Source organism: Callithrix jacchus, chromosome 18 (assembly GCF_049354715.1).
Source record: "Callithrix jacchus isolate 240 chromosome 18, calJac240_pri, whole genome shotgun sequence".
Lineage (NCBI taxonomy): Eukaryota > Metazoa > Chordata > Mammalia > Primates > Cebidae > Callithrix > Callithrix jacchus.
This window is the reverse complement of record NC_133519.1, coordinates 17,067,798-17,084,151: the sequence shown is the minus strand read 5'-3', so window position 1 is coordinate 17,084,151 and position 16,354 is coordinate 17,067,798. Positions and strand designations below refer to the sequence as shown.

Below are 16,354 nucleotides of genomic sequence, written 5' to 3'. Positions count from 1 at the left end.
GCCTATAATCCCAGCACTTTGGGAGGCCGAGGCGGGTGGATCACGAGGTCAAGACTTGATCGAGACCATCCTGGTCAACATGGTGAAACCCCGTCTCTACTAAAAATACAAAAATTAGCTGGGCATGATGGTGCGCGCCTGTAGTTCCAGCTACTCGGGGGCTGAGGCAGGAGAATTGCTTGAACCCAAAAGGCGGAGGTTGCGGTGAGCCGAGATCGTGCCATTGCACTCCAGTCTGAGTAACAAGAGCGAAACTCCGTCTCAAAAAAAAAAAAAAAAAGTTTTAACTAATGGTGGCCTCTTCCTGCTGCTTCCACTTATACTTGCCGCTAGAGGGCGCCCTCCACTCAAAACTCTCTGGCAGGGCGTGCGGGAGAAGGGGCCCTTTCCCCAAAACAGAACTTCCGAAAGTGGATGTATGAACCTCGCAGTTATACGGAAGAATTGCAGGAAAGATGGAGAGAGAAACGTTCTTAAGCCCATGTCGGCCCTTCACCGGTTGCTTCCTTTTCTGATGAAGACTCAAGCAATTGAGGATGTGTGTGTGTGGGGGGGTGTGTGTGTGTGTGTGTCCCAATATCAGACATTTGTTCTTGTTCTCCAGGCAGCGTCTCTCCATCTTCTTTCTGCAATGCTTTGTAATGTCTCCAGTATTTCAGGAGGATGAGCATTTGCTATTCACAATAAAGAAAGAAAACTGGTTATATCCATTTTTTCAGCAGCCATGCGATTTCCATCATTGCTCCCATTTTATGGATGAGGAAACTGAGTCTTAGAGGAATTCAGTAAGTGATAGCTCCCTCGGATGTGTTGAGTAACTGAGGCCGCACTCCCCTCTAGGCTGGAACGTCCTGGCACCCCCACCCCCACAGGCTCAGTTCTGTGTATTATCTGCCTTTTTCCGGGATTGTGACCTTTCTTCACCTCCTCCTTCCCCAGAAAGCCACCACCATCAGATCCGATTCTCCACGGCACGGCTTCTTTTTTGGTTCCACTCTCCAGCATCCCGGGGAAGCAGGGACAGAGACTGCTGCCATTCTCTGACCTCTAAGGGGTTAAGGCCTGGGTCCCGCCCCTCTTCCCGCCCGCCTGGCGGGAGTATGAATAGCCTCGCTCCCACTCCCGACTCTCAGTCGCTCAGTCTACTCCCACTCCGCCCTGCCCTGTCATTGTCCCCGTCGGTCTTTCTCTTCAGTCCGAAAACCTCTGCGAGCCGCTCCCTTCTCCTGGTGCCCCGCGTCTGTCCATCCTCAGTGGGTCAGACAAGCAGGATGGAGGGCTGCATGGGGGAGGAGTCTTTTCAGATGTGGGAGCTCAATCGGCGCCTGGAGGCCTACCTGGCCCGGGTCAAGGCTCTAGAGGAGCAGAATGAGCTGCTCAGCGCGGAGCTCGGGGGGCTCCGGGCACAATCCGGGGACACCTCCTGGCGGGCGCGTGCCGACGACGAGCTGGCTGCCCTGCGGGCCCTCCTTGACCAGCGCTGGCGGGAGAAGCACGCGGCCGAAGTGGCGCGCGACAACCTGGCTGAAGAGCTGGAGGGCGTGGCGGGCCGATGCCAGCAGCTGCGGCTGGCCCGGGAGCAGACGGCGGAGGAGGTGGCCCGCAACAGGCGCGCCGTCGAGGCGGAGAAATGCGCACAGGCCTGGCTGAGTAGCCAGGCTGCAGAGCTGGAGCGCGAGCTGGAGGCTCTGCGCTTGGCGCACGAGGAGGAGCGGGTAGGCCTGAACGCGCAGGCTGCCTGTACCCCCCGCTGCCCCGCGCCGCCCCGCGGGCCCTCGGCGCCGGCCCCGGAGGTGGAGGAGCTGGCAAGGCGACTGGGCGAGGCGTGGCGCGGGGCAGTGCGCGGCTACCAGGAGCGCGTGGCGCACATGGAGACGTCGCTGGGCCAGGCCCGCGAGCGGCTAGGCCGGGCTGTTCAGGGTGCCCGCGAGGGCCGCCTGGAGCTGCAGCAGCTCCAGGCTGAGCGCGGAGGCCTCCAGGATCGCAGGGCAGCGTTGGAACAGAGGTTGGAGAGCCGCTGGCAGGAGCGGCTGCGGGCCACTGAAAAGTTCCAGGTGAGGAGGTTGAGGATCTGGGGGAGACCGGGCTTCAGAAAGTCTCTTATGAAGCTCAGAGACCTTCTGGGAAGGGAGTGGGGCTAGGTGGCTGCTGATTCAGGAGCCACTTCTTAGAAACCTGGTGCCACAAGCCCTAGACTTTTCCAGCCCGTCCAGTGTAGGGTGCAAATGGTGGGACTTCGGAGCCTCCCAAAGCACATCCGGGGGAGGGCAGTCAGGCCCAAGACCCCTTGCAGCAGTCCCCCTACTCTGGATGGCGTCGTCTGGCTCTGATGATTACCGGGGCTCCGGGCCCCTCCCCAGGCTCTGCTATCACTGGGAGACCCCAGCACTGTCGCCTCTGCACTGAGTCTGGTGGGCTGGCCACCCAGAATCTTCAGGTTCCTCACAGCCCTCCTCCCGCTGAGGGGAAAAGTGAGGGGCTGGGAATGAATGGCTACCAGCCCCCTCCCCTGTCATGTTTCCCGGCTTCCTGGAGCACATTCCAGAGGCCCAGGACAGCTGCTCCTTCTCACAGGGCACAGATGTGACCAGCAGCTGAGAAAACAGCCTCTTGCCTGGGCCACACGGAGGTGCCACGGCCACCTCCCCATCCCTCCTCTGAGAGGAGAGAGAATCCAGAACCTGTGGAAAGGGAGGTGGGGGTGGGGATTGGAGCCTGCTGTGAGGAGCAGGAGACAGCCTTGGAGATGGGACCAATGGGGGACCTGGCTGTTTGCCTTCCAGTCCTGCAGGCTCCAGGCCTCTTGATTAATCGTTTTTCCTTCTGCTTTCGCTTTTTTTTCCCCCCTCTTCTCCTCTTGGTAACCCATCTCCTCTCCTCCCTCACCTCTGCTTCCTGTGGGAGCTGCGTTCTGAGCAACATGTGCTACCATTTAATCAGCATCCTCAGAGGAGGAGCAGGCCGTGGGAGAGGGCTCGGAGGGCTGACACGGGCTTGGGCTCATCTTGGCTGATGCAGAGGGGGCTGTCTGGGCAGGGAGTGGGGTAGGGGAGGTGGGGGTCTGCTGCTCGGAGTCAGCCAGGGAGCGGGAGATGCAGCCCCGGCAGTGGCAGGGGCAGCAACAGCAGGCAGGGTGCAGGGTGGTTCACAGAAGGGACCCCAGCCCTTCCACTGACTGCCTCTCGCCTGCCCTACAGCTGGCCGTGGAGGCCCTGGAGCAGGAGAAACAGGGCCTGCAGAGCCAGATCGCCCAGGTCCTGGAAGGTCGGCAACAGCTGGCGCACCTCAAGATGTCCCTCAGCCTGGAGGTGGCCACGTACAGGTACGAGGTGGGCCCGTCCACCCTGGCGCACAGAGGCGCACACACACACCGCGGGAGACTGTGTGACTGAAGGGGACCAGAGGTGTCGGTGATGGCAGCTGTGCTGCCACTGGGTTCTGTGACTGAGCTGGTCACTGCCACACCAGGACATGTCCTGTGTGAACTCATCTGTCCCTCATAGGATGGAGACCTGAGAAATGTCCTGTGCCCAGGAAATCCCCCCAGGAGAGAAGATATTGCAGAGTGGGACAGCCTCTGGAGAGGCTACATCCAGACCCTTCCCCCCGAGGGGCAAAGCTCCAACTCTGTGTGTGTGCCCACACCCAGGGAGTCGAGTCCTTTGGCAGCCATAGAAAGTAGCCACTGCAGGCCTGGGGTGGCTGCACTGACTTGCCACCTGACCTGGGCCTCAGCCTTGTCTAGGGGCTGAGGGCTTCGCTGGGGACTTCCAAGGCCTCTTCTAGTCTGGATGTCATGGGGCCTGGCTCCTCTGATGCCCCTAATGCCCTTGGTCCTGCCCAGCCTTTTGTTGTCCACATTTCCTGTTGTCCTGGAGAAGGCTGAGACCAAGGAGGGGCGGCTTCTCACTGGCTGTGTGGCCTCAGCCACAGCCCATGGTGTCTTCTGGGAAACTGGGCCTGTGAGCTGAGGGGCCATGGATGGAGCCTGTGGAAGGGGCTCTGTGCCTGGTGAAGAGCCTCAAGAGGTCCAGGAAGGGGGGAGGCAATGCCCAGAGGAGGAAGGTCAGCGAGGCTCTGGGGAGGATGTGGTGGAGAGGACCTCCACCACCAGGGAGGAGAAGCCCAGAAGGAAGGCCGCAGCTCTGGAAGGACGGGAGGCTACTGCGAGGCCGACCAGACTCAGAGATCATGGAGCAAGGCAGGGAGGAGTAGCTTCTCAGCCTAAGTTGTTGAATTGATGGGTGCCTGCTCCCCTCATTGGTTAAAGGGGCGCTGAGGCAGCAGCCTGGACACAAACACCCTTGAGCCCCGAAGAGCTTGGAAGAGCTTGGGATCCAGAGTGTGTAGAGATCCCGAGATGAGGGCCTGACCCCCACTGAAACCACTGAGGGGAAGGGTCTGGTGGGCCCCGAGGAATTTAACCGCTGGTTTTTGAGGCATGAAAAGGATTTGGAGAGGGGGAGCTGAATTCATTTGCTTTTGTCTGTCGCTAGCCCTGGGGGCCACCGGGGAATGAGGAGGGAGCCCATCGCATGGGAACGCCTGAGAAATCCCACTTCCCCAGAATCCTCCCCTTCTCAGACCCTCCAGATGGTGGCAAGGACAATGGCAGCAATTAGCATGAGAATCGGTCCCCCACACAGAGGATGAGGTCATTGGCCTGGGGTGGGAGGAGGAGACTCGCCTGAGCCTTGTGTGGGTGTGTGCCGGGCAGAGTCCCACTGTGTGGGAATCTGCTTCTAGTCTGTGAGTTCTGCTGTGTGTCCCCAATATCGTGTGACTCTGTATGACCAAGCGTGTGATGTCTGTAGGTGACTGTGATTTCACCCGGAGCGTGGCTTTTGAGCGATAGTGTCAAATCAAGAGGAAGCCTTCGGGGCCAGGATGGCGCAAGCTCAGGCTGAGTTGTCCCCAGCTGGCTTGCTGCCTGCAGGCCTGGGGACACAGGGCTGACCCCACTTTCCCTCCCTCATCTCCAGGACCCTCCTGGAGGCTGAGAACTCCCGGCTGCAAACACCTGGTGGTGGCTCCAAGACTTCCCTCAGCTTCCAGGGTAAGAGGAGGGGCTGAGTTGACCCCGCTTTGCTCTACTCCAGACCTTTTTCCCAAGAGGCACGAATCTAAATCTCAAGTCCATGGTGTCAGTGTGAGCGGGCATACTCTCAGCCCAGCCGTGGGCGCCAGGGGCAGGCACATGGGCACTCTTGCCAGTGGTGACTGCTCTGTGGCTCCCCTCACTGCCAGTGATATACTGATGCTATTTCTTTCCCCTCTGCCTTTCCAGACCCCAAGCTGGAGCTGCAATTCCCTGGGACCCCAGAGAGCCGGCGTCTTGGATCTTTGCTCCCAGTCCTGAGCCCAACTTCCCTCCCCTCACCCTTGCCTGCTACCCTTGAGACACCTGTGCCAGGCTTTCTTAAGAACCGAGACCTCCTCCAGGCCCGTTCCCCTGCCTTGGCCAGCACCCCCATCCCACCCACACCTCAGGCACCCTCTCCTGCCACAGATGCAGAGATCAGAGCCCAGGATGCTCCTCTCTCTCTGCTCCAGACACAGGGTGGGAGGCAGTGGGCTCCAGAGCCCCTGCAGGCTGAAGCCAAGGTGGCCATTCCTGCCAGCGTCCAGCCTGGACCGCAGGAGCCTGGGGGCAAGCGGCAAGGGGCCGGCACAGGCCAGTCCCCAGAGGACCATGCCTCCTTGGCTCAAGCCCTCAGCCCCAACCACTCCAGTTTAGAGGCTAAGGATGGAGAAGCTGCTGGGTCTACGGTGTTCAGCATATGCCAGGAGGAAGGCGAAGGGCAAATCTGGGGGTTGGGAGAGAAAGAAACAGCCATAGAGGGCAAAGTGGTAAGCAGCTTACAGCAGGAAATAAGTGAACAAGAGGATATGGACAGGAAGGAAATCCAGGACTCCCAGGTTCCTTTGGAAAAAGAAACCCTGACTTCTCTGGGAGACGAGATTCAAGAGTCACTGAAGACTCTGGAAATCCAGAGCCACGAGACTCTAGAGAGGGAGAATCAGGAGTCTCTGAGGGCTTTAGAAGACTTAGAAACACTAAAAAGTCTAGAAAAGGAAAACAAAGAGCCATTAACGGAGGTGGAGGTAGTGAGACCTCTAGAAAGAGAGGCTGTAGGCCTGCTTAAGCCTGCAGGAAAAGAGGACACACAGACATCACAATCCCTGCCAAGGGAGGATCAAGAACAAACGAAATCTCTTGAAGGTAATCTAGAGACATTTTTATCTCCAGGAAAGGAAAACCAAGAATTAGTAATTTCTCTGCAAGAGAACTCAGAGTCATTGACAGCTCTAGAAAAGGATGATCAAGAGCCACTGAGAGCTCCAGCGGCTGAGGACGAAGAGGCACTGAGACCTCTGATGAAGGAGAATCAAGAGCCACTGAGAGCTCCAGCGGCTGAGGACGAGGAGGCACTGAGACCTCTGATGAAGGAGAATCAAGAGCCACTGAGAGCTCCAGCGGTTGAGGACGAAGAGGCACTGAGACCTCTGATGAAGGAGAATCGGGAACTCCTGAGGTCTCTTGAAGTTGAGAACCAAGAAGCCCTTAGACTGCCAGAAAAAGAGAACCAGGAGCTATCGAAGACTCTAGAGGAAGAGGACCAGAGTATTGTGAGACCTCTAGAAACAGAGAATCACGAGTCACTCAGGTCTCTAGAAGAAGAGGACCAAAAGGCATTGAAGATTCTTGAAATGGAGACTCAACAGCCACAGAGGTCTCTAGGGGAAGAGGATCAGATGACATTAAGGCCTCCAGAGGAAGCAGACCCAGAACCACTGCAGTCTCTTGAAAAAGACCGGGAGGCAGCTAGACCTCTTGAAAATGAGAATCAAGAGTTATCAAAGTCACTCAAAGAAGAGAGTGTGGAGGCAGTGAAATCTCTAGAAATAGAGCTCCTAGAATCACTGAAGTCTGCAGAAGGGAACCTGGAAACACTGAAATCTCCAGAAACTCGAGTGCCACTGTGGTCTCTAGAAGAAATAAATCATGGGGCAATGACACCTCCAGAAAAGGAAATTCAAGAACCACTGGGGTCTGTAGAAGTGAACCAAGAGACATTGAGACTCCCAGAAGAGGAGAATCAAGAACGATTGAGATCTCTGGGAGCATGGAACCTGGAGAATTTGAGATCTCCAGAGGAGGTAGACAAGGAAAGTCAAAGCAATTTGGCAGAGGAAGAGAACCTGAGGAAGGGAGAGAAGCAAGAGTCACTGAGGTCTCTGGAGGAAGAGGGACGGGAGCTGCCCCAGTCTGCAGATGCGCAGAGCGGGGAAGATACGGTGGGGAAGGACCCAGAGCTGGCTCAGGAAAGCACCCCAGGGATGGCTGGAGTGGAAAATGAGGACAAGACAGAGGATGGCTTTGCCGGGAAGGAGGAGGTGATAGAGCAGGGAGAGCGGAATGCAAGGGAGGCCTGGATCCCAGGCGAGGGACACCCAGGGAGCCCTGAGCCCAAAGAGCATAGGGGCCCAGCTGAGGGAGCCAGTGGGAAGAGAAGGGCTGGGGGTCTCCAAGATCCTGAAGGGCAACCACAACAGCTGGGGACCCCAGGTCTGCAAGCTCCCCAGGAACTGCCAGAGGCGATAGAGCCCTTGGTGGAAGATGAGGATGTGGCCCGGCTGGGTGACCAAGACTCCCCAGAGGTCATGTTGGGGTCAGAGCCTGCCGTGGGTGAGTCTGCTGCGGGAGCTAAGGAAGTCCCGGGACAGGAGGTGGGAGGGCTAGAGGACCCAGGCCATCTGACCAGGGAAGAGGTGACGGAACCACTCCTGGAAGAGGAGAGTTTGGAGGCAAAGAGCGTTCCGGGCTTGGAAGGGCCTAGAAAGGACGTAGGGGAGGCAGATGCTCTGGGGGCGGAGCTCTCTGAGCTGCCTGGGAAGAGTGGAGACCCTCTAGAGCTTCCCACAGGCTGGGAGGAACCAGAGGCTGAGGCTATCCTGGGAGCAGAGGAGGCGTTCCCTGCTGAGACCCTGGGCTATGATGGAAGCGATGCCCCTCCACCTCAGCCCCTGGGGTCAGAGGAAGCTGAGGAGGATGCATCCCCAGTGCTGGCACCCCCCAGCCCAATGTACACCCCAATCCTGGAAGATGCCCCTGGATCCCAGCCTCAGGCTGAGGGGAGCCAGGAAGCTAGCTGGGGGCTGGAGGGTAGGGCTGAAGCCCTGGGAAAAGTAGAGAGTGAGCATAAGGAGTTGGCTTCTGGGGAGATCCCCGAGGGCCTCCAGGAGGAGGAGGAGAGCAGAGAAGAGAGCGAGGAGGATGAGCTGGGGGAAACCCTTCCTGACTCTACTCCCCTGGGCCTCTACCTCAGGTCCCCCATGTCCCCCAAGTGGGACCCCGCTGGAGAGCAGAGCCCAGACCCTCAAGGGGAGACTGGGAAGGAGGGCTGGGATCCTACTATCCTGGCTTCCCAGGCCCTTGAGGCCCCACCCTCAGGAGAGGAGGATGGGGAAGAGGGGGAAGAGGAGCGAGGCCGTGACTCTGACCTGTCAGAGGAATTTGAGGACCTGGGGACTGAGGCTTCTCTTCTTCCTGGGGTCCCTGGGGAGGTGGCAGAACCTCTGGGCCAGGTGTCCCAGCTGCTACTGGAGCCTGCAGCGTGGGATCGGGATGGGGAGTCTGATGGGTTTGCAGATGAGGAAGAAAGTGGGGAGGAGGGAGAGGAGGAGGAGGAGGATGAGGAGGAGGGAAGGGAGCCAGGGGCTGGGCGGTGGGTGCCAGGGTCCTCTGTTGGCAGCCTCCAGGCCCTGAGTAGCTCCCAGAGAGGGGACTTCATGGAGTCTGATTCTGTGGGTGTCAATATCCCCTGGGATGACAGCTTGAGGGGTGCAGTGGCTGGTGCCCCTATGACTGCCCTGGAAACTGAGTCCCAGGAGAGTGCTGAGGCTTCTGGCTCAGAGGAAGAATCTGACCCTGTTTTCTTGGAGAGGGAGGACAAAGTCCCGGGCCCTCTGGAGATCCCCAGTGGGGTGGAGGGTGCAGGCCCAGGGGCAGACACTGTTGCTGTTAATGGCCAGGGTCCCAGCTTGGAGGAGAAGTCACAGCATGTGAATGGGGGAGTGATTAACGGGCTGGAGCAGTCTGACGAAGTGGGGCAGGGGATGCTGCTGGTTCCTGAGGGTGACCGAGGGAGCCCCTTTCAGGAGGAGGAGGGGAGTGCCCTGAAGACCCCTTGGGCAGGGGCTTCTGTTCACCTGGGCTCGGGTCCGTTCCTGAAGTTCACTCAGAGGGAAGGAGATAGAGAGTCCTGGTCCTCAGGGGAGGACTAGGGGCAGTGGGGACTTAGGGGTGGGGGAGGGGGAGGATGTCCCAAGCCTGCTCCCTGCTCAGGGGTAGCACTCTTAACTTATGATCTCTTGACCTGTGGTTTCCGGCTGAGAGGCCTGGCTGGCTAAGGTGGAAGGGGTGTGGCAAAGGAGACTGCAAGGGTGGAGGCTGTAGGGACAACCTCTGCCCCGCAAAGGAGACCCCCACCTGCACCATCGCATAGGCTAAGTCAGCTGAAGCCCGATAGTATTAGGCCCCCTTTCCTCCACATCCGGTCAGCTGGAAAGTCTGGGACCCAGAGGCCCCTCCAAAGGGAGGGCAACGTGCTGGCCTTTGTGCCCAAGCTCACCAGCCCTGCGCCATCTCACTGCAGCAGCACCACCCTCCTGGGCCGTCTGGCCTGTGGCTAATGGAGGTGAGGGCACTCCCATGTCCTGACCCCCCAACCCCCATCCCTGCCTGGCTCGCCCCTGCCTGAATAAAGTAATGCCTCTGCCTTCAAAATCTGGGCTCTTCTTCCCCCATTCAGGGCCGGGAGGGGGTCCACAGGGTTTGCACAGGAGCAGAGACAGGGTTGGAGGAGACGGTGGGGAAGGAAGGAGGAGATGCTGGTGCTGGGGAGGGGCTGCCTCCTGAGGAGAGGAGGACCCCGGAGGAGGCCTCCTGAGGCGGGGTGGAGGAAGAAGGCAGACAGACCCAAGCTACAGCCAGCAGTACTGGGGCCTGGGGAGGGCTGGGGGCTGCTGCTTGGCTAGGGGAGGCCAATCCAGGTGACCTCAGCGCCTGCAGAAGCCTGGGCCATCATCATCTCTGCCCACAACACTGATTATAGGGACTAGGTCTTCAGGCCACCCCCAGCCTTGTATGTCCCCCTGCATTAGCCCCTTGGTGCCGCCAGCGTAATAAGCCCCCTTGTCTCTAAACCCAAACAAGCTGTCTGGCCTGTGATGTCTGCTCAGCCTGGCTGGGCGGGAGCAGGGTGAGGGGAGAGGCAGGCCTGTTTTGCCTCAGTCTGGCTGTGTGGCCTCGGGTCAGCGACAGTCCTCTCTGAGCCTCTGACTCTGCCACACAATGAGAGAGGCTGGACCAGGTGACTTGGGGGCCTCCCAGGGCCTGGGAGAGTAGGAGGGAGGCTGAAGACAGCATAGCTCTTCTGTAGGACTTCCCTCACCCCTGTAGCAGGGAAAGGGAAGACGGGAAAGTGGGCTTGTGGGGCTGAACTGTCAGGGTGGTGGCTGATGACAGTGCTGTGCCAATGTAGCCTGAGCGTCCTCCAGCCACAGCAGCTCCTCCCAGCCTCACTTCCCAGGAGCTCTCTGTGTCCCTGGGTAGGACAGGGAGGGGACCAGCGGTTCCTGGATGAGGTGGGGCCTGCAGGCCTTGAAGTCAGGATACCCAAATAGAAGCCACTCCCCAGTTCTGCTCCACGGGAAAGGAAGATCTGGCGACACCTCTAAATATCCCGGGTCGGGGTGGGATAGGGGCTGCCTAACAAATGTTCTGCATTTGGAGCCAGTCCCAGGCCTGGGAGCAGGCTCTTCCTCCCTTTGAGCCCAAGGCTGAGGGCTGGGGAAAGATGAGAAGATGAAGTCCCAGCCCCTCTGACTCCTATTCCTGTCCTCCTGCCAGGGAGGGGTGGGTAGGGGCCTCCCTGACAGGCCCTCACTGTCTGCTTCTCTGCCCCTGTCTCTGCCCGTCTCCATCTAGCACCTCTGTTTTGGGCGCTCCGGCTCCATTTCACACCCCCTATGCCCCAGCCCTCAGGGGCCGGGATCCTGTCTCTCCCCACCCCGCCCTCCTGGCAGTACAATCCTCCGCTCTCTCTTTCCTGTACCCACTGCTAACAAGGCCCTATCTGATCCTGCCAGGCTGCCAGGCCTGGGGCCAGTGCACTGGCAACCAGGCAAGGAAGGCCCACTCCCTGCTGCTCCAATGGGACAGAGGTGCCCTGTGCTTGCTCTCCCCAGGCCCTCAGGCACCTCCGCTTGGGCAAGGGCCCAGGACAGGGGCCTAGCCAAGCAGTCCTTTCCTGTGCCCGGTGCCCACCCTATGCCCCACAGAGGGCCCCTGGTCCCCCACAGTGTTACCAAACTGGCTATTGGTGCCAATAATCTCGAACAGGGTAGAAGCGAGGACATTCCTAAGGGGATATATCGTGGGAGGCATATTCTCTTTGGAAGTGACAGTCTGACAATGTAGCAAGAGGAGCAGGAGTTGCACAGTAACAGGGACATTCCTGTTGGTCATCATTTGTCAGCAACTGTTTACTGAGCATCTACTACATGCCATAAAGTATGCAGGCACTGGGGAGCCACAGATCAAGAACAACGTGCTTCCTCACCCAGGCAGCTTTACCTACCAGTTGAGCAAGGGCTTCTGAGTGGAAATCCTATCTGAAAACCGACGTGCCCTAGGTTATGGGAGCAGAGTGCAGGGGACCTCACCTGACGGGGGCACAAGAGTGGGGAGACGGAAGGGTGTCCTGAGAACCTGAAGGATGAGCAGGAGTGGCCAGTGGGGGAGGAGGGGGAGGAAAAGGGTTCTATTCAGAGGGAACAGCATATGCAAAGTTCAGAGGCAGGAAGAGAGAGCCTGGGCAACCGAGAAAGAGAAGGAAGGCTTGTGTGCTGAACGGTGGAGGAGGGAAGAGACAGCTCTGATGAGACTGAAGAGTCAGGATTCAGGGGCAGAAGTCTCATCAGACAGCCAGGAAAGGCAGACTTCACATTTGGAGACAATGAATGAATTCTGAAGCGAGAGCTTCTAAAGGATTTTAAGCAGAGGTGACCTGACCAGGTTTGCATCTCTTCCTCTGGGTAAAGGAGGAGAAGACAGTCTCATTCTGTCACCCAGGCTAGAGTACAGTGACGCAATCTCAGCTACTGTAACCTCCGCCTCCCAGGTTCAAGCGATTCTCCTGCCTCAGCCTCCCAGGTAGCTGAGATTACAGGTACCTAAAGCCACCCTCAACTAATTTTTGTATTTTTTGTTCATTTGTTTTTTAAGACAGGGTCTCCCTCTGTTGCCCAGGCTGGAGTGCTGTGGCGCCATCTCACTGCAACCTCCACCTCCCAGGTTCAAGCAATTCTTCTGCCTCAGCTTCCCGAGTAGCTAGGATTACAGGCACCCGCCACCATGCCTGTAATGTTTGTGTTTTTAGTAAAGATAGATTTTCACTATGTTGGCCAGGCTGGTCTCAAACTCCTGACCTCAGGTGATCCACCCACCTCAGGCTCCCAAAGTGCTGGGATTACAGATGTGAGGCCCCGTGCCCGGCCCAGGTTTGCATTTCAAGTCAAACTCTGGCTGCTGCGTGAGAACAGGTTGGTGTGGGCAGGCGGGCTTCGGAGGCTGCTGCCTGCCATAGCGCAGGCAGGAGACAGTGGTGGTAGAGAGGAGACCCTGAGGAAAGAGAATCTCAGGACTTAGTAATGCACAGTAGGGGGGGAGCAGGATACGACAGCAGAGGGTCCCAGGTTTTTGGCCAGGGCAGCTGGGAGATGTAGGACTATTTTCTGAGCTGCAGAGTCCAGCAGGTAATTGTGACCTCTAAGAGGGGTGAGAGGACATGTGGAGCTGAAGCGTGGGAGAGGGGGCCAGGTTGGAGACAAAAATTAAGGGGTCTGGCCTAGAGATACCCCAGAGAGAGCATGGGATGAAGACAGCCCTGGACAGAGCTCCAGAGGAGCTCCTGACGGAGAGGAGATGCCTGGGAAGGAGCTGGAAAAAGAGGCCAGGGTAGGAGCAGAACCAGGGGACTGTGGGGCCTTAGAACATGCTGTCTTCACGGGAACTTCTGGGACAGCAAGACCTTTGTCGGGTCATCGCCCAGAGCCCAGCTCAGTGCCTGGAAACCCGGGGAGGGGGGGAGCGCTGAATAAACATGTATTAAATAAATGAATGACCAGGCAGACAACAGGATACACTTCTGAGTGTGGAGTCCTAGAGGAGGGAGCAAGAGGGATAGTATCCCCCGCCCCCACCCCTCCAATTAGTGCGAGGCAAGTGGGAGGTTATTCTGGGGCCTTCTCTGGGTAAATATAGCTTCTGGATGGGGTGGGGGCCGGGTGGGGGGCCGGAGGTGGCTTCCTCGGTTTGTTTGGGGCACTTCCTTATAAGGCTGTGCAGGCTGAGGCGCCTGGAGGGTGAGGTCAGGGACTGAGCTCTCCATTCAACCCAGACTGATGCTGTCCCGTTGCTGCTGCTGCTGCCACCGCCACCGCCACCAGAGTCTCAGAGGAACTCAAAGGCCTAGGAGCTGGGCTCTGGCCAAGGGAGCGCAGAGTGTGGCCTCTTAAAGGGCTCCTTTGGCCTTCGTGTCTGTGTGACAGCCCAGCCCCAGAGTGTGGAGAGCATGTTTTCCAGGGCCTCCAGAAGAGATGCTGGACACCCCGTCCCCTGTGGGGCCTTGCTGGGTCTGGATGATCCCAATGGCACCACACAGCTAGGACATCCGGCGGTCTAACCTCCATCCCTGCCACTGCAGGGTTGGGCCTCTTTCTCCCATCTCTTGAGATCAAAGAATCAGAATTCATTTACTGCCTCAGAAGAAAGGCCTTGGTCTTCCACTCCCCTCTGCCCCCGCCCTTCTCAGCCCCTCCCTGGGGAACCAGCTGCTGCCACTTGACCCTGTGGTGTCACAGCTGCTGTCAGCAATGCCATCCTCATGAAGCAGGGAGAGAGGAATGTGATTTCATTTCAGCTGGAAGGTGTCCTGGAGGCTGCCCATGGAAGGGAGAGGGAATGGAAACCAAGCCCACCTAAGCCCAGGAAACCTGAGACGACTCTGGGCTTGGGGACAGGCTCCTGGGTCCCAGCTGGACCCCCAGCCCCACCCACAGGGGAGGGCTAAGTTCTAGGATGCGGTCCTGCAGCGGGACAGCGGGAAGTTGGACTTGAGGGTCTTCCTGGGAGGTGGGGAAAGGGACTGTTTCTTGAGTGCAGTTCATGTGCCTGAAGAAAGGACGCAGGCTGTCTGTTCCTGAATCTACAGGCTGACCTTAGAAAGACTAGGATGAGAATCTCAAGAAGCTGAACAGGGGAGGGGCTGCTTGGCTCAGAAGCAGCGGGAGGGACAGAAAGAATGGCCTCAGGTGGGGCCCCACAGAGGAAAACGTGGCCCTCTCTCTTTCCTATCTCATGGCACTGGGGTCCCCCATCTACCTCTCTGCTGCCTTCTGTTCAAGGGAGCCCTCTTTCCCCTCTCCTTCCTCTTTCTTTCTTTTCTTCTTTTTTTTTTTGAGACGGAGTTTCGCTCTTGTTACCCAGGCTGGAGTGCAATGGCGCTATCTCGGCTCACCGCAACCTCCGCCTCCTGGGTTCAGGCAATTCTCCTGCCTCAGCCTCCTGAGTAGCTGAGTTTACAGGCATGCGCCATCATGCCCAGCTAATTTTTTGTATTTTTAGTAGAGACGAGGTTTCACCATGTTGACCAGGATGGTCTCGATCTCTTGACCTCGTGATCCACCTGCCTCAGCCTCCCAAAGTGCTAGGATTACAGGCTTGAGCCACTGTGCCCAGCCTTCATCTTTTTTTTTTTTTTTTTAACGGTGCCTCACTCTTTTGCCAGGCTGGAGTGCAGTGGCACAATTTCGGCCCACTGCAACCTCCGCCTCTCGGGTTCAAGTGACTCTTTTGCCTCAGCCTCCTGAGTAGCTAGTACTACAGGTGTGCGCCACCATGCCCAGCTAATTTTTGTATTTTTAGTAGAGACAGGGTTTTACCATCTTGGCCAGGCTGGTCTTGAGCTCTTGACCTCATGATCCACCTGCCTCAGCCTCCTAAAGTCGTGTGAGCCACCATGCCGGGCCTTCTTCTTTTTTTTTTTTTAGAGATGAAGCTCTCGTTCTGTCACCCAGGCTGGACTGCAGAGGCACTATCCTAGCTCATGACAGCCTTGTACTCCTTGGCTCATGACAGCGATCCTCCCTCTTCAGCCTCTCAAGGTGCTGGGACTGCAGGGGCAAGCCACCAGGCATGGCTGATTTTTGTATTTTTGGTAGAGACAGGCTCTTGCTATGTTGCCTAGGCTGGTCTCAAACTCCTGGGCTCAAGTGATCCACCCACTTTGGCTTCCCCGAATACTGAGATTACAGGCATGAGCCACCGTGTCTGGCTGGCCCCCCAGTCTTTCTAACACAGCATTCTCATACCCAGACCAGGCGTGTCTCTTCTCCCACATTTCAGGTATAGAGGGCCTGCGTCCTACTCCCCAAAGCCTTCCCCAAGCCCGACTATTCCAGGGACTCCAGTGTGGATGTCCCTCCTGTTCTTGATGCTCTGGCCCCAAAGGGATGGATCCTAAGTCCCAGAGACCCCGGCCCTAGAGCCCTCTTCCTTCTCTAACCCTCTCTTCTAATCAGTCTCCCCTCCCCACAGTCCTATTCACTCTCCCCACCCCCATGACTCAGCTGTGGCTCCAGAAATAAACCGAGGCAGGTGCCAGGAGGCCTCTGTCGAGGAACCGCCTCCCAACAGCTGTGGTCTCAGCTGCTTGCAAGTGCCAGGGCCCCAGAGCCGCAGGAAGGATGCCTGGGAGACTTGACAGTGGGGGAACACTCGGTGGGGGAAATGCTCCCTGGCTCTGGCCCATCCTGGGTCTTCAGGACTCCACCCTCTTCACTAAGGAGAGACATTTGCCACTCAGGGACCCAACTCTCCTTCCCTGTCTCCCCCTTTTCACCTCTCCTCTGTCGTCTACCTACCTTCCTCCCTCCTCCCTGGCCCCTTCCCAATCTCTGAGTCCTTTGATCTTTCCAGGATTTCTTCCTTTCACTTGCCAGGAAATTATGTCAGAACTTCAGTTTACCTTGATAGGGAAACTTAGACACAGAGTGATGTCCCTTGCCGATGATACCAGGAGTTCCTAGATGCTACTTGGGGTCTGTAGAACATGGGCCAGGCCATGTGAGGTGGCTTATGCCTGTAATTTCAGCACTTTGGGAGGCTGAGGTGGGGAGATTGCGTGAGCCCAGTAGTTTGAGACCAGCCTGGGCAACATGGGGAAATCCCGTTCCTACAAAAACAAAAACAGAAATGTGCCTGCATGGTGGTGTGTGCCTTGTAGTC

At 57.7% G+C, this 16,354-nt stretch overlaps 1 protein-coding gene across 1 annotated transcript; it reads left to right on the top strand.

The window, feature by feature from the left end:
- Window positions 1-1,131: 1,131 nt before the first annotated feature.
- On the top strand, window positions 1,132-9,790 carry NES (nestin). The gene is made up of 4 exons (XM_008984607.5): window positions 1,132-2,054; window positions 3,198-3,322; window positions 4,983-5,056; window positions 5,288-9,790. The coding sequence occupies exons 1-4, from the start codon at window positions 1,272-1,274 to the stop codon at window positions 9,286-9,288; spliced, it is 4,983 nt and encodes a 1,660-aa protein (XP_008982855.4). The 5' UTR covers window positions 1,132-1,271; the 3' UTR covers window positions 9,289-9,790.
- The last annotated feature ends 6,564 nt before the right edge of the window (window positions 9,791-16,354 follow it).